Source organism: Delphinus delphis, chromosome 14 (assembly GCF_949987515.2).
Source record: "Delphinus delphis chromosome 14, mDelDel1.2, whole genome shotgun sequence".
NCBI classification, from domain to species: domain Eukaryota; kingdom Metazoa; phylum Chordata; class Mammalia; order Artiodactyla; family Delphinidae; genus Delphinus; species Delphinus delphis.
In genome coordinates this window covers 18,012,076-18,024,470 of record NC_082696.1, presented here as the reverse complement: position 1 = coordinate 18,024,470, position 12,395 = coordinate 18,012,076, and the positions used below count along the sequence as shown (strand labels likewise).

General features: G+C 33.4%; 1 protein-coding gene across 6 annotated transcripts in view; it reads left to right on the top strand.

The window, feature by feature from the left end:
- STXBP5 (syntaxin binding protein 5) overlaps positions 1-12,395 on the top strand; it is a 168,876-nt gene that overhangs the window by 71,714 nt on the left and 84,767 nt on the right. For all 6 annotated transcript variants that reach the window (XR_009521897.1, XM_060029828.1, XM_060029827.1 and 3 more), the window contains one exon: positions 790-868. Coding sequence is in view for 5 of the 6 variants with exons in the window: in XM_060029828.1 (XP_059885811.1) it covers positions 790-868 (79 nt within the window). In the remaining variant the exon portion in view is untranslated. The remainder of the gene's footprint in view (positions 1-789; positions 869-12,395) is intronic.

Here is a 12,395-nt window from a genome sequence, read left to right as displayed (position 1 = left end):
ACTTCATTAGAATGAGCTAGTTACTATGGGGGATAAAGCTGGGAAAGAGGATAAGAAGTGTTGGGATAGCGGTGTGTGTTTGGGATCTTCACAAATAGTATAATAATGGTGAGACTGATTAATCCCTAAGAAATGGGAATAATATGTTTTATTTTCTTTAATTTTTCTGAGTTGTTAATACAATGAACATGTAAAAATAGATAATAGAAATCAACCTTTTTAAAAATAATCAAAATTCTTTGACAGTGTGAGTTTCTGACACATTTTATAGGGGTTGGTTTATTTTAGCAATCTTCTGGACATTGCAATGGATGGCTTTTACTTTAAGAGAGTAAATGTAAATGAGTAAGAGAGTAAATGTAAATGTAAATTTATGCTAATGAATTTATTAGCATAGGGATTTAATTTTGCAGCCTGTCACTTTGGGTGAAAATATGACTTAGATTTATTTTTCTCAAATAAGCTGTTTTAAAACTTGAATTCATTGAGCAAATTGAGACCCTATTTTGCTTATCTTCAATTAAGAACATTGGAAAGACTGAATTTCTCTTACTAGAATTTTATCACATAAATGTTGTTGACAAGTTATTTTATTTACTTTTTAGCACTGAATTTCAAACAGTAAATTGATCATTTAAAATATCTTATTTTGTATTAAATACTTCTTTCAAGACCACTTTAAAATGTTTCATGGTGGATTTCATTATATTTCATTTTATAAACTGTCAATGTATAAGAATTTAGAGTAACTTAGAATTTTAGAATTTAATGCAGGAAAATATATTTTAGGAAAACAGTTAAAGGATGGGAAGAAGCCAGAACCATGCAAGCCTATCCTCAAGGTGGAATTCAAAACGACTAGACCTGGGTAAGATTTTACTTCACTGACAGTATTCATTGTATATAATTACTGAAGTAGCACTGACGGCTCTCTTATCATTTATTTTTGAAAGCCTACTTTAGAATGGTCTAACCCAGTCATAAATTTTATGCTTTCTTTATTTAGCAAGATAACTAAAATGGATAATTTTAAGATAAAATATTTCATGTGTTCTCTCTGTCTTTAGTAATTTCACAATATATCTTGGAAAGTTTGAATTATTTTTCTTGTCCAACTTTATATGTTCTATTAGCTTAGTCTTCAGTAGCAGTAGTGTTTATTCACTAGTAAATTGTGGAATAAGCAATGAAGAAAAAAGATTTAAAATTTAACCTGTTTATACAATATATGTTCATTATGAAAGTTATAAGTATTCTTCAAAAATTAAATCTTATTTTAAGAATATTTGGCAATTCCAATAATAAATACAGCTTAATATCAAAAGAAGATCATCAGTAGTATTTGAAGAGACTGATTTACACTGTGAATTAGGTATAAGATTTATATGGTTTTTACGATGTACATATCTTACATGTTTTTTGTATATACCAAATGTTATATTTAAAAATATAATAAAGGAAAAATTTTTTTAAGGTTTCTTTGAAAATTCCACATCTCTTTAACTTCTAAAGGAGCCCCTTTATTTATGTTCTAGTTTCCTAGGAAAGGTGTATGGTTTTATTTACTAGAGCTATGTTGTAAGAGAGTGAATTTATGTAGTGTATATAGTGCAGTGGTTCTCAGATTATGGTCCCTGGGCCAGCAGCCTTAGATGAGAACTTGTTAGAAATGCAAGTTCTCAGAACTCACCCCAGACCCACTGAATCAGAAACTCTGCCTGTGGGTGAAGCCCAGCAATCTGTTTTTACTAGACCTGCAGGAGATTCTGATGCACACTAAAGTTTAGAACCACTGGCACATTTTTTTATATACCAGCTTATAACCACTGGTTATTATAACTGGCTTACTTCCCTTTTCAATCTGTTCTTTTCTCAATCTAATTCAACTCAGCCTTTTTCTCATTTGAAGAAAAGATAGTAGGCTGAAGAATCTTAAGATTGCTGTTATTTTTCCTTGATCCCCTTTAGCCTTCCTCTGGGACCCAGAAGATATATTGTGTTCAGACAAAAGATTGACTGAACTCCAAGAGGAATAGCATCTGTTTAATTGATTGTGGCATCCCTCACTGTGTGACCTTTGGCACAGTTATTTGACTTCTTTGTGCTTTAGTTTCCTCATTAATGACATAGATGTGATAATAGGTCAAAAGGTTGTTGTAATGAATTAAGTGAGATAATCATGTATTCAAAACATTTCACACAGTGCCTGGTACATAATGAACTTGCTATAAACGGTTGCCCTTATTTTTATTGGGAAACCTCCAACCACCAATTGCCTTTTATTTGCTGTAGTTGTTCTATGGCAAATGTATGTGAATAGGAAAGCATAGCAGCGAAACGGCGTGGGGTGGGGAACCAGAAGAAAAAACCCTATGTTTATAATACAACATAAAATGAACTGTCTAAACATTTAAACTGACAGTGCTAACTGTCTTCTGAATTATCTAATCATTTTAACAACTGTTGGTTGGCAACAAAGGCAGAAGTACAGGGAGGATTTTTTTTTTTCCTCTCTGTGTTCTACCTATTCCCGTTTTCACTCCTATATACTGGTAATATTTATAAGTTCCTGGTTTCTTCAGGATGGCAGTGATGTTTTTCCTTTCCTAGGATCAGAAATGAAAGAAGTCTGGCTCTTTTGTATGCATTTGTAGGCACTGTTAAATAGATCCATAGGCTAACCCTCTGGTAACAGTCTTCTCCAGCTTCCTAATTTCTTTTTTCACCTGGGATAAGATTTTCAGTGAATTAAATGAGCTCTCTTTTTCCTCACTACATGACTCGTTTCCTTGAGATATCGCCCCAGAATTCTAGCACATAGCCAACATTGGGAGCTACTGGAACACCCCTCCCATCGAGAGCAGAATCACCCTCCAGTAAGCAAGCTAGGCAGCTCTCAACCTTTCCAGTTCCTAGCAAGTGTCTGGGGCAGGTGCCGGCAGAATGTGTTCTATCAGTTCATGTTGGCAAATTACCAGATTTTATTAGAAGGGCCATCCTTCCCTGCTCAGAATCTTCCACATTTTCTTCTCTTTACCTAGAAATAATTCAAGGCCGAAGGATTCCCTCTCACCCATTATAGTTCAGCATAGATGTCACTACTTTTAAGGATGTCTTGGCCATGTGGACTAGATTGTGTCCCCTAGTAATATACTCTCAAAGCATGCTGTATTTTTCCTTTCTAAAACTTATGCTTGTCATTAATAATGAAATTATTTGTTTAATGCATGCCTTTCCCATTAAATATTCAGACTGATGAAAGCGTGAGACATAGCTCTCTCACTTCTAATTGTCCTAGCAGAGTGTTATTGAACGTAAGGAAGAAGAAGATAGGCTGGTGTATAGAAAAGCACAGCCATGAAGACTTAGCTGTTTTCTGTTAATGATAAACTAGCTGTTACTGTTAATGTTAAAGGTAAACTGACAAAAAATGGAATCAAGATGTTGTGTAACTTTTATTTTCTAATAAAGTATATATTACACCAGGGGAGACAAGATTTTTCCCTTACATAGGGAACAGTGACAATTTAGTTAATATTACATTTTAATAGCACTTTTATTAAAGATATGCAGGTATTCTTTATATGGCCAGTTCTTAATAAAGAGTCAAAAGTTAAATGTTAAGTCAATTCTGTTGAAGCTGTTTTTCGTAAAATCTAACGTGACTCAGGTGTGAAGTCCTGCAGCCGTTGATGCTGGAGCAAAGTGATTAGAGCCTGAGCTCTTGAGCCACACCACCTGGGTCTAAAATCGGCCTCAGCTGTCCACTCAGGTGCCACCTTCGGCAAATCAACTAAGCTTTCTGTGCTTGCTCCTTCTCTGTAAGGTGGGAATGAGAGTAGTATCTACCTCAGAGTTGTTACGAAGATTCAACGATTTATATAAAGCAGCAGGTTGAAGGGAAGCCTCTCTGTTAGGGAACCTAAAAGTGAATATGATCACGGCTAAATATGGCAGTTTAGTTACATTTGGAGAAGCACAGCTGAGAGGTTAATTTACTCCCTTTCTTTATAACACATGCTATGACAAGCCTTGTGTGTACAGGACCAGAGAGTAGATATTTTAGGCTTTACAAGCCATATGGGTCTCTTGCAGTTATTCGGCTCTGCTCCTGTAGCCCCAAAGCAGCTGTAGACAGCTCTTACATGAATGAATGCAGCTGTGTTACAATAAAACTTTATTTACGGACTTGGAAATTTGAATTTCATATAATTTTCAGGTATCATTATTTCGGGTGATTTTTTTAACTATTTAAAAACGTAAAATCCATTCTTACTTTGCAGGCCATACAAGAACAGGCAGTGGACCATAGTTTGATGACCCTTGATAGGCACACACATACATATGCATGATGTAGTTAAGTTAATCTTTAAGGAAAAGTTGGGCTTTTGTGTTTGTTTTCCACTGACATTACCCCACTCCCACCCCTGGTGCCAGAATTCGTTTTCAAGTAGTTGAGTAGATGTGGTGATTTCTTTAATTTTATATGTGGGCTAAAAGCTGTAGGTAGATTACCTATGTAATATTAAAAAACAGATTACAGTAAAAACTCAGGGTACATTCATCATATTCATGAAAATATCTAAAGATCTATTTCAATAATCCTCACAAACTTGCTACCCTTGAGTTTCCCCCACTGCTACCAGTGTTGTGTTTCTGATGAGAGAATCCTAACTCTCAGAAGCCCCCAAACTCCCCTGTGCACAGTTATTTCTCCAGAACACGGGCTCACTTTCTCTGATTTTTATCTTTCTCGACTGTAGATTGTTCTTAAATAACTATATCTGTTAACACTTGTGCTGCCAAAGTGCTTTACGCATATTTATTTAATCTTAGCAACAACCGCATGAGGCAGGTATTATCTCACAGATGAGGAAACTGAAGAAGAAAGGTTGAGTAACTTGCCCAAAGTCATACAGCTCATAAGCAGAAGAGCCCAGATTTAATCAAGTCTGTACTCTTACCTGTACTCTACTACTGCCTGCTCTCTATTCACATTAACCACCAGTCCCCAAGATTACACTCATACCTGCAGATCTCCCAGCAATAATTGCTCTGCTAAACTATTGCTGAAACTGCAGATGAAGAAACTCACCTTCAGTTCATTTACAGATATGTCACTCAATGAGAACAATGTTTTGGGATCACAGGTTTGGTAATAGTCTTTACATCAATAAGTATGTTTGTATATTCTCATTCATGGAGCCTCTGCTTTTCTCTGAACTCTTGCCACCAAAGTATTGTTCAGCAGATGTTCCATCTGCTAATCCATCTCTCTCATCCATCTCAATTCTTGCTAAGCCATAGCAGCAAGAAGAGAAACCACATTCAGAATGACAAGTTGTTTCCTTTTGTCTTAGCAATTCTTATATTCTTAGTTGAGACAAAAATAGCATCTTATATCTTGAACTCAAGACCCTTACTTAGATGGCTTGGCTTTCAAGCACCAAGAAGAAAAGAATTAGTAGATAAAGTGAACATCCATTATTTGCCAGGTACTCTGCTCTGCAATTGGAATGCATTATCTCTCATAATTCTCATAACAGCACTATGACTTGGGTACTTTTATTGTCTCCTTTTAGGATTATAGATAATGAGTCATGGAGAGCTTAAGTAACTGGCCTCATGAAGTAACAGAGCTGGAATTTGAGCCCAGGTTAACTCCAGAGCTGGAGCTCTTAATCAATGTACTAGGCAGTATCACAAATAGCCGGGGTTAGGGTGGGATTCACAAGTCACTCAGTTCACCAAGAACTGTATTCTCTTTTATATTTGCTAGTTTATCAGGCCATCTTTTTAAAGTTAATATTAAATCATACTCAATACAAGTACTCACACAAATGTGAGATGAGAGATCTGGATAACTTAATGCAAGTAACCCTAGCTACTCAGGACTAGAGAGTTGCACAGATTGCTTCCAGGCTGCATATTTAATTCTAATTTGGTGATTCCCACGTTTGATTTTATGGTATCCCTTTGTGGTCATGGCACTTGGTCTTATACTCACTGTTTAGGAAAAATCCACAAGCAGATTTACATTTAATTGTACCTAATGAGAAAAGACCTCTTTGAGTCCATGGACTCTTAAAATTTCACATGCATCATCAGATAACCTTCCTTGTTTTCATGTTACTTTTACCATGTTGGTCAGCACGTTTCAACCTCAAATCGGCTAATTCTCATTGTATCACTATCTTCAGAGACATTCTTATGACCCACCACAGATTTATCTGTATTATATTCATTCTCTCAAAAGGTGAACATTTTCTCCCAGTCTTACTCTTCAAACCTTGTACCTAACTGGGATAAATTATTGTTCACTTTCTTGATTTTAAGATGACATTTGACGTACAGTGCCTTAACGAACACTATTATTGTATAATCCTGTGTAGCTAGAAAAGTGAGACTACTAGATTGATAGCTGTCTTCTGACATCAGAATACTTCATTTAGTAGCTATATAAGTATATGCTCAAGATTGGGTTTTCTGTCCGTGGCTTCTATCAATTTAAAGTACTAAGATTCCTCTATTTTTAAGCTTCTCTTATATTAGGTGTTTTTTTTTTAATTTTTGTTTTTATTTTTTTATAAGCAGGTTCTTATTAGTTATCAATTTTATACATATTAGTGTATATATATATTGATAATTCATTACTGCTAAAATATAATTGATATCACATATTTAATTAAGTCTACTGATAAACAAATCCATTTTTGTTTCATTAGCAAGTTTTACTTGTTAACTTTGTTTGAAAGTAAACATGTATCAAGCCATTGAAATATATTTAACCAGTAGTGGTTACTAGAATGGAGGTGATGTTTCCTGAGTGTAAGACAAAGAAGCACATATAGAATGGTTCCCTGACAGCTCAGAACCCTTTAGCACCAAGGCTCCCAGCACTGGTATTTTATCCTGAAAGACACTAAAATAAAGATGTAGAAAGGAAGACTAGTAGACTCTGAACAGGGGGAGAAAAAAGGAAACCCAGGATATCACGTTCTTGAAGTGTTTGTAGGAGAGAGTAAGTAAGCATTGTATACTTCTGTAGAAAGATGGATTTGAATGATAACAGAAGAAAAATTAGGAGATATATATTGTAGGAAGGATTAATTTGTAAGGGTACTTTACTAGCATCATTTCAAACATGAGCCAGGATATAGGGACATTAAATTTAAGAAAGAAAAAGAAATGGGTGGATTCACAATAGAAAATACTCATTTAGAACATGTATTTAGTGAATTCACCAGTGTATATAAGTAGCAGTTATATGTCATCAAGAAGAGTAAGATGCAGATTTTAATTTTTACCTTAAATTAGGGAAGACCTCCATATGAGTAATGGCAGAAAAGAAAGAGCCTTTGGAATAGGAGACACTGAAAATGAAACAATTTTTTAATTATTTTTTACATTATTATTTTTTTAACATCTTTATTGGAGTATAATTGCTTTACAGTGGTGTGTTAGTTTCTGCTTTATAACAAAGTGAATCAGCTATACATATACATATATCCCCATATCTCTTCCCTCTTGCATCTCCCTCCCTCCCACCCTCCCTATCCCACCCCTCTAGGTGGACGCAAAGCACCGAGCTGATCTCCCTGTGCGATGCAGCTGCTTCCCACTAGCCATCTATTTTAAATTTGGTAGTGTATATATGTTCATGCCACTCTCTCACTTTGTCCTAGCTTCCCCTTCCCCTTCCCCGTGTCCTCAAGTCCATTCTCTATGTCTGCGTCTTTATTCCTGTCCTGCCCCTAGGTTCTTCAGAACCATTTTTCTTTTTTTCTTAGATTCCATATATATGTGTTAGCATACGGTATTTGTTTTTCTCTTTCTGACTTACTTCACTCTGTATGACAGACTCTCGGTCCATCCACCTCACCACAAATAATTCAATTTCGTTTCTTTTTATGGCCAAGTAATATTACATTGTATATATGTGCCACATCTTCTTTATCCATTCATCTGTCGATGGACACTTAGGTTGCTTCCATGTCCTGGCTATTGCAAATAGAGCTGCAGTGAACCTTGTGGTACATGACTGAAAATGAAATAATTTTAGAAGAAAGTTTTAGAGTGGATTTCTCATGTTGAACCCAAAGTGTACACATAGAGAAGATAACTTTCTTAAATATTGAAAGTATTGTCATATGATTATATGATCCATTCTTCTGGAAAAGTTTTTTGGCCACAGAACCAATGATCTTAGGATTAAGATTAGGTTTTAGGTCCTGAAATGGAACATTGAAGTAGATGACAAGAATAAAAAGTGTGGTAGAGGGGAGTGTGCAGGCTAAAGGATGCAGTGAAGCCAGGGAAATTAAATGATGGAAAACAAGAATTCTTGGCCCGTGCTGCAGTGACCAGCACGTATTAAGCGCTCAGTAAAATGCTTGTCAAATGGATGAATCATAATAATATCGTGACTTGATTTGTATAGTTTTTCTTGAGTGGCCTAAGAAGCAGAAAAAATTTCAGCATAAGCTACATTTTAACAGTACTTTAATACAAAGTGTAATGACCAATACGGAAATGACATTAAAAATTGGCAAACTATTTTCATGGTATTTCATATGAAAAATGCACCTTTTAAAAAGTTTGATTAGTCGTAAATACTGTTGTAATTCCACTATTCTAAAATAATGTTTTTCATTTGTTCATTTTCCCTAAGTCTTTTTTCAAATACATATACATTTTCACTTAATTATATTCTTAGAGCATATTCAGTTTGGTATTTTTTTTTCTACTTAGTATGTCTAAAGTATTATAGTTTTTATCAATTTTTTAAATTATTTTCAAGGGCTGTGTAGTTCACTCAGTCATACCTCCCTTTTCTGAACATTTAGCTTTAATATTATAATCAGGTTTATAATATAATTAATACAGTAGTGAGTGTATTTCTCTTGACATTACAGAGAATTCAACAGAAGATTTTTACTATTTTACGATTACAGTAAATTTCCAGTGGTGAAATTTTGAAGATAAAATATTTTTATAAATCTTGACAAATTGCCACATTGCTTTTTGAAAGTATACTTTAAAGAACTGAGTATAAAATTAATAGTTTCATCCATCTCATCAGTGTGGGATGACTTTTTTTGTTTTATTAATTCACTACCTTAAAAATCAGCATTTATGCTTTAGATTTATCTTAAATTCTCTAACCATAATTTGAACTCCTAAATGACTGCTGTTAATGGAAAGGCAGCCTGCTGTCATAATTGGGGTTGAAGTTAAATTTGTTTGTATCTGCAGGCAAAGCAGCAGTGATTCATAGAAACTTTCTAATTTAATTTTTTGTAAGCAGTTGTCCAGCTAAGCTTTTATGTTTTGACGGGGACCAGAAATTATTTATATGCTTTTCTATAGTTTTGAATATGTATTATTTATTTAAATGTACAGCTTTATTTCAAACCTAATTGTTTTCAAAATTGTTGCTTATTTGTTATGGCTATTCAGATATCCCCTTCTTATACTGCCTCTAGTTGATTCATTCTACTTTACCTACTACTGAAGCTCATTCTGAGCTTTCCTTCAGTTTCTTCTTTTAGAGCCATGCCTCCTCCATCTCTAACTTGGTTCTCTGGTGCATCCTTAAAGCTTTATGGATTGTTCAAGCTAATGTAAGGGTATATTTTCCATCATTATACATCCTAATCTACATTTTGTCCCATCCCTAAAATGCTTACACTTGAGATCTATACATAGACTAAATATCTTAGTGATAGTTCACTGATTATTCTAGTACTTTTACTTAGATGTTTATTATATATATTGATATCAGCTTATATAAATTAGATTATATTTTTCTAGAGGACGAGAATCAAATCCATGTAAGGCTTTTTCTGCAATAAATGACTTTTAAATGTTCTTTTATAAACAAGCTTTGAAATCATACTTGTAACACTGTGAACCCTCATATATGGTCCATTTAATCAAAAATTAATTCCATATGGCAAAGATTACATTAAAAAGTTTAGATTTCTTTTTGAGAAAAAAGAAAGTCTAATTGTTACATAGTTAAATTCTCCTATGTGTATTGATTCTAGAAAGAACCAGAGTAATACACTAATATGAATTGCTGCTATATCCTTATAAATCTTATGCATCCTAACCAATCCGTATATAAAAACTGTAACAGATTGAAATACCAAAGCATAAGTTTTGTGGAATTTGTATGGTTAGGATAAGTCTTCTAAGCTCTGTATCTTTATCTCATTAATTTACCATGTTGATGCTTACTGTTTGTTTTGCTTTCTAGTTTAACTTCACACTACACTTGATGCTCTGTCCTGCAAAGCACAGGTAGAGAAAAGTTATGTTGCCATAGACATGGCAACTTCATCATACTAGCTTTTGTTATGATCATCAGCCGTTTGGTCTACAAGAGAGTACTGTAATTCTTCTAAAGTTATTAAGGTTCATGAAATATTCAGTTCATAGGAGCACTTAAGCAAATTTCTGCATCCAAGTTAGGGAAGGTGTTCTGAGATCTTTTTTCCCTTTCATAATTAATCATTATGGTCCATTTATGACCAATTAATTCCATATGGTAAAGACTGCCTTAAAAAGTTTAGATTCATGAATTCTTCTTCTGCCCTTATCTCCAAATCTGTGGCTTGTAAGCCAGTCATTTAAGTGAGGATTTCACATGTTAGAGGACCAATGCTAAATAACTCTTAAAAATTCTTAAATAATTAAGGAAGACATTAAAATTTGTCTAGTATGAAGAGAAATCATAGGACTTTGATAAATATCACTATACTGAATGGTCAAAAATTGATAACTTGGAAAAGAATGCTACTTTATTTCTTTGCGTTGTACAACTAGAATCCCCTTTAACAAACTCAAGCCCACTATTAATACCTTTATTAATTATAATACCTTTATTAATTATAATACCCTTTTATATAATTATATAATCTCTTAATAATTACAATAACCAATTAATTGTTATAACCTTTATTAAAATGAAAACCTGTCATAGCATATTTTCTTTTGTGTGGGCTTAATTTTTAGGTGTATACAAACAGTCCACAAACTAATCTAAAGACCCTTTACACTTTTAATTATGGAAAATTCCAAAGAATTTTTATTTATGTGGGTTTTATCTATTGATAATTACCAATTAGAAATAAAGATTAGAATTTTTAAAATATATATTACTTCACATGAAAATAATAAAAAAACCCTTTGCATGTTAACATAAAAATATATTTTAAAATAACTTTAAAATTCCAAAAAGAATGAGTGGAATTGTTTTATTTTGGAAAATACTGATTCAGTGAATCAGTCATATCTTCTAGTGTTGATGCATTTTATTATGTAATATATATTTTTAATTGTTAATATTATCACTGATCTCATCAGGAAAGTCTTTAAGTATTGGGAAGCTGTGAAGCTCAGCATGACAGATAAAAGTTTTCCAGACTCTTGATATTTTTACCTGAAAGCCTAGATTTTATCATTGTAACCAAATAATCTCAATTGTTTTTCTTAAAATAACAGACTCATTTGATTCATTTTTGAGAAAACAACTGTTACCCAAACCTAACTAATGATAGTTCGTCAGTCATCCTTTAAGCAAAAATAATAGCAATTCAGTTCATAACTCAAACAGTAGTACAAGTGCTTTTCTAGAAATAACTGTCCAGTATACAGAAGCAGTGCTTTATGTATACCTCCCATTTTCTCAGCACAGTATTAAAAAGACATTTCTTTACATGCTACTAATAGAACCCCTTTTAATAAACTTAAGCCCAAGGGTCAAGATGAAAAATTTAGAATTAGTCATTTTACTGCTTCATCAAGGACATTTTAAAGTGAGAGAAAAACACCTCTTTAACGTGTGGCAATAAAAAATACAAATAACTAGTGCTGTTTGGTGCCACTGCTTTGATTCATGCTGAGATGCCAGGAGTTTTATTCACCTACTGTTACTTTTGTGCCATCAGTGCAAATATCAACATAGTAAAAAGGTGAGCGATGTCTTAATATCACAATGAAAAAGGTTTTGTTTTACCCTTAGTGATTTTTTTGGAAAAGGTCCTGGGAACCCCTAGCAGTCACAGACCACACTCTGAGCATCACTGTTGTGTGTTATATGGGTATTTAGAGGAGTTATCCAAAAGGAAATATTTTGAGGTTGCATATTTTTGATACCTTAAAGGATATGTATTAAGTCCAATTACTCTTAACAATTTAACATAACAAAAATAATAAAACATTTAACATAAAATTATATTAAAATCTTATATTTTATGCAAATACTGTAATATACAAATCCACTTTACCAAAGCTGTATTATCATTGCTAAATTGGTCAGTAAATGAACAGGAACTTGTTTAAATATGTTATGTTTCTTTATTTTTACCCCAAGCTCATATCTTTTTATC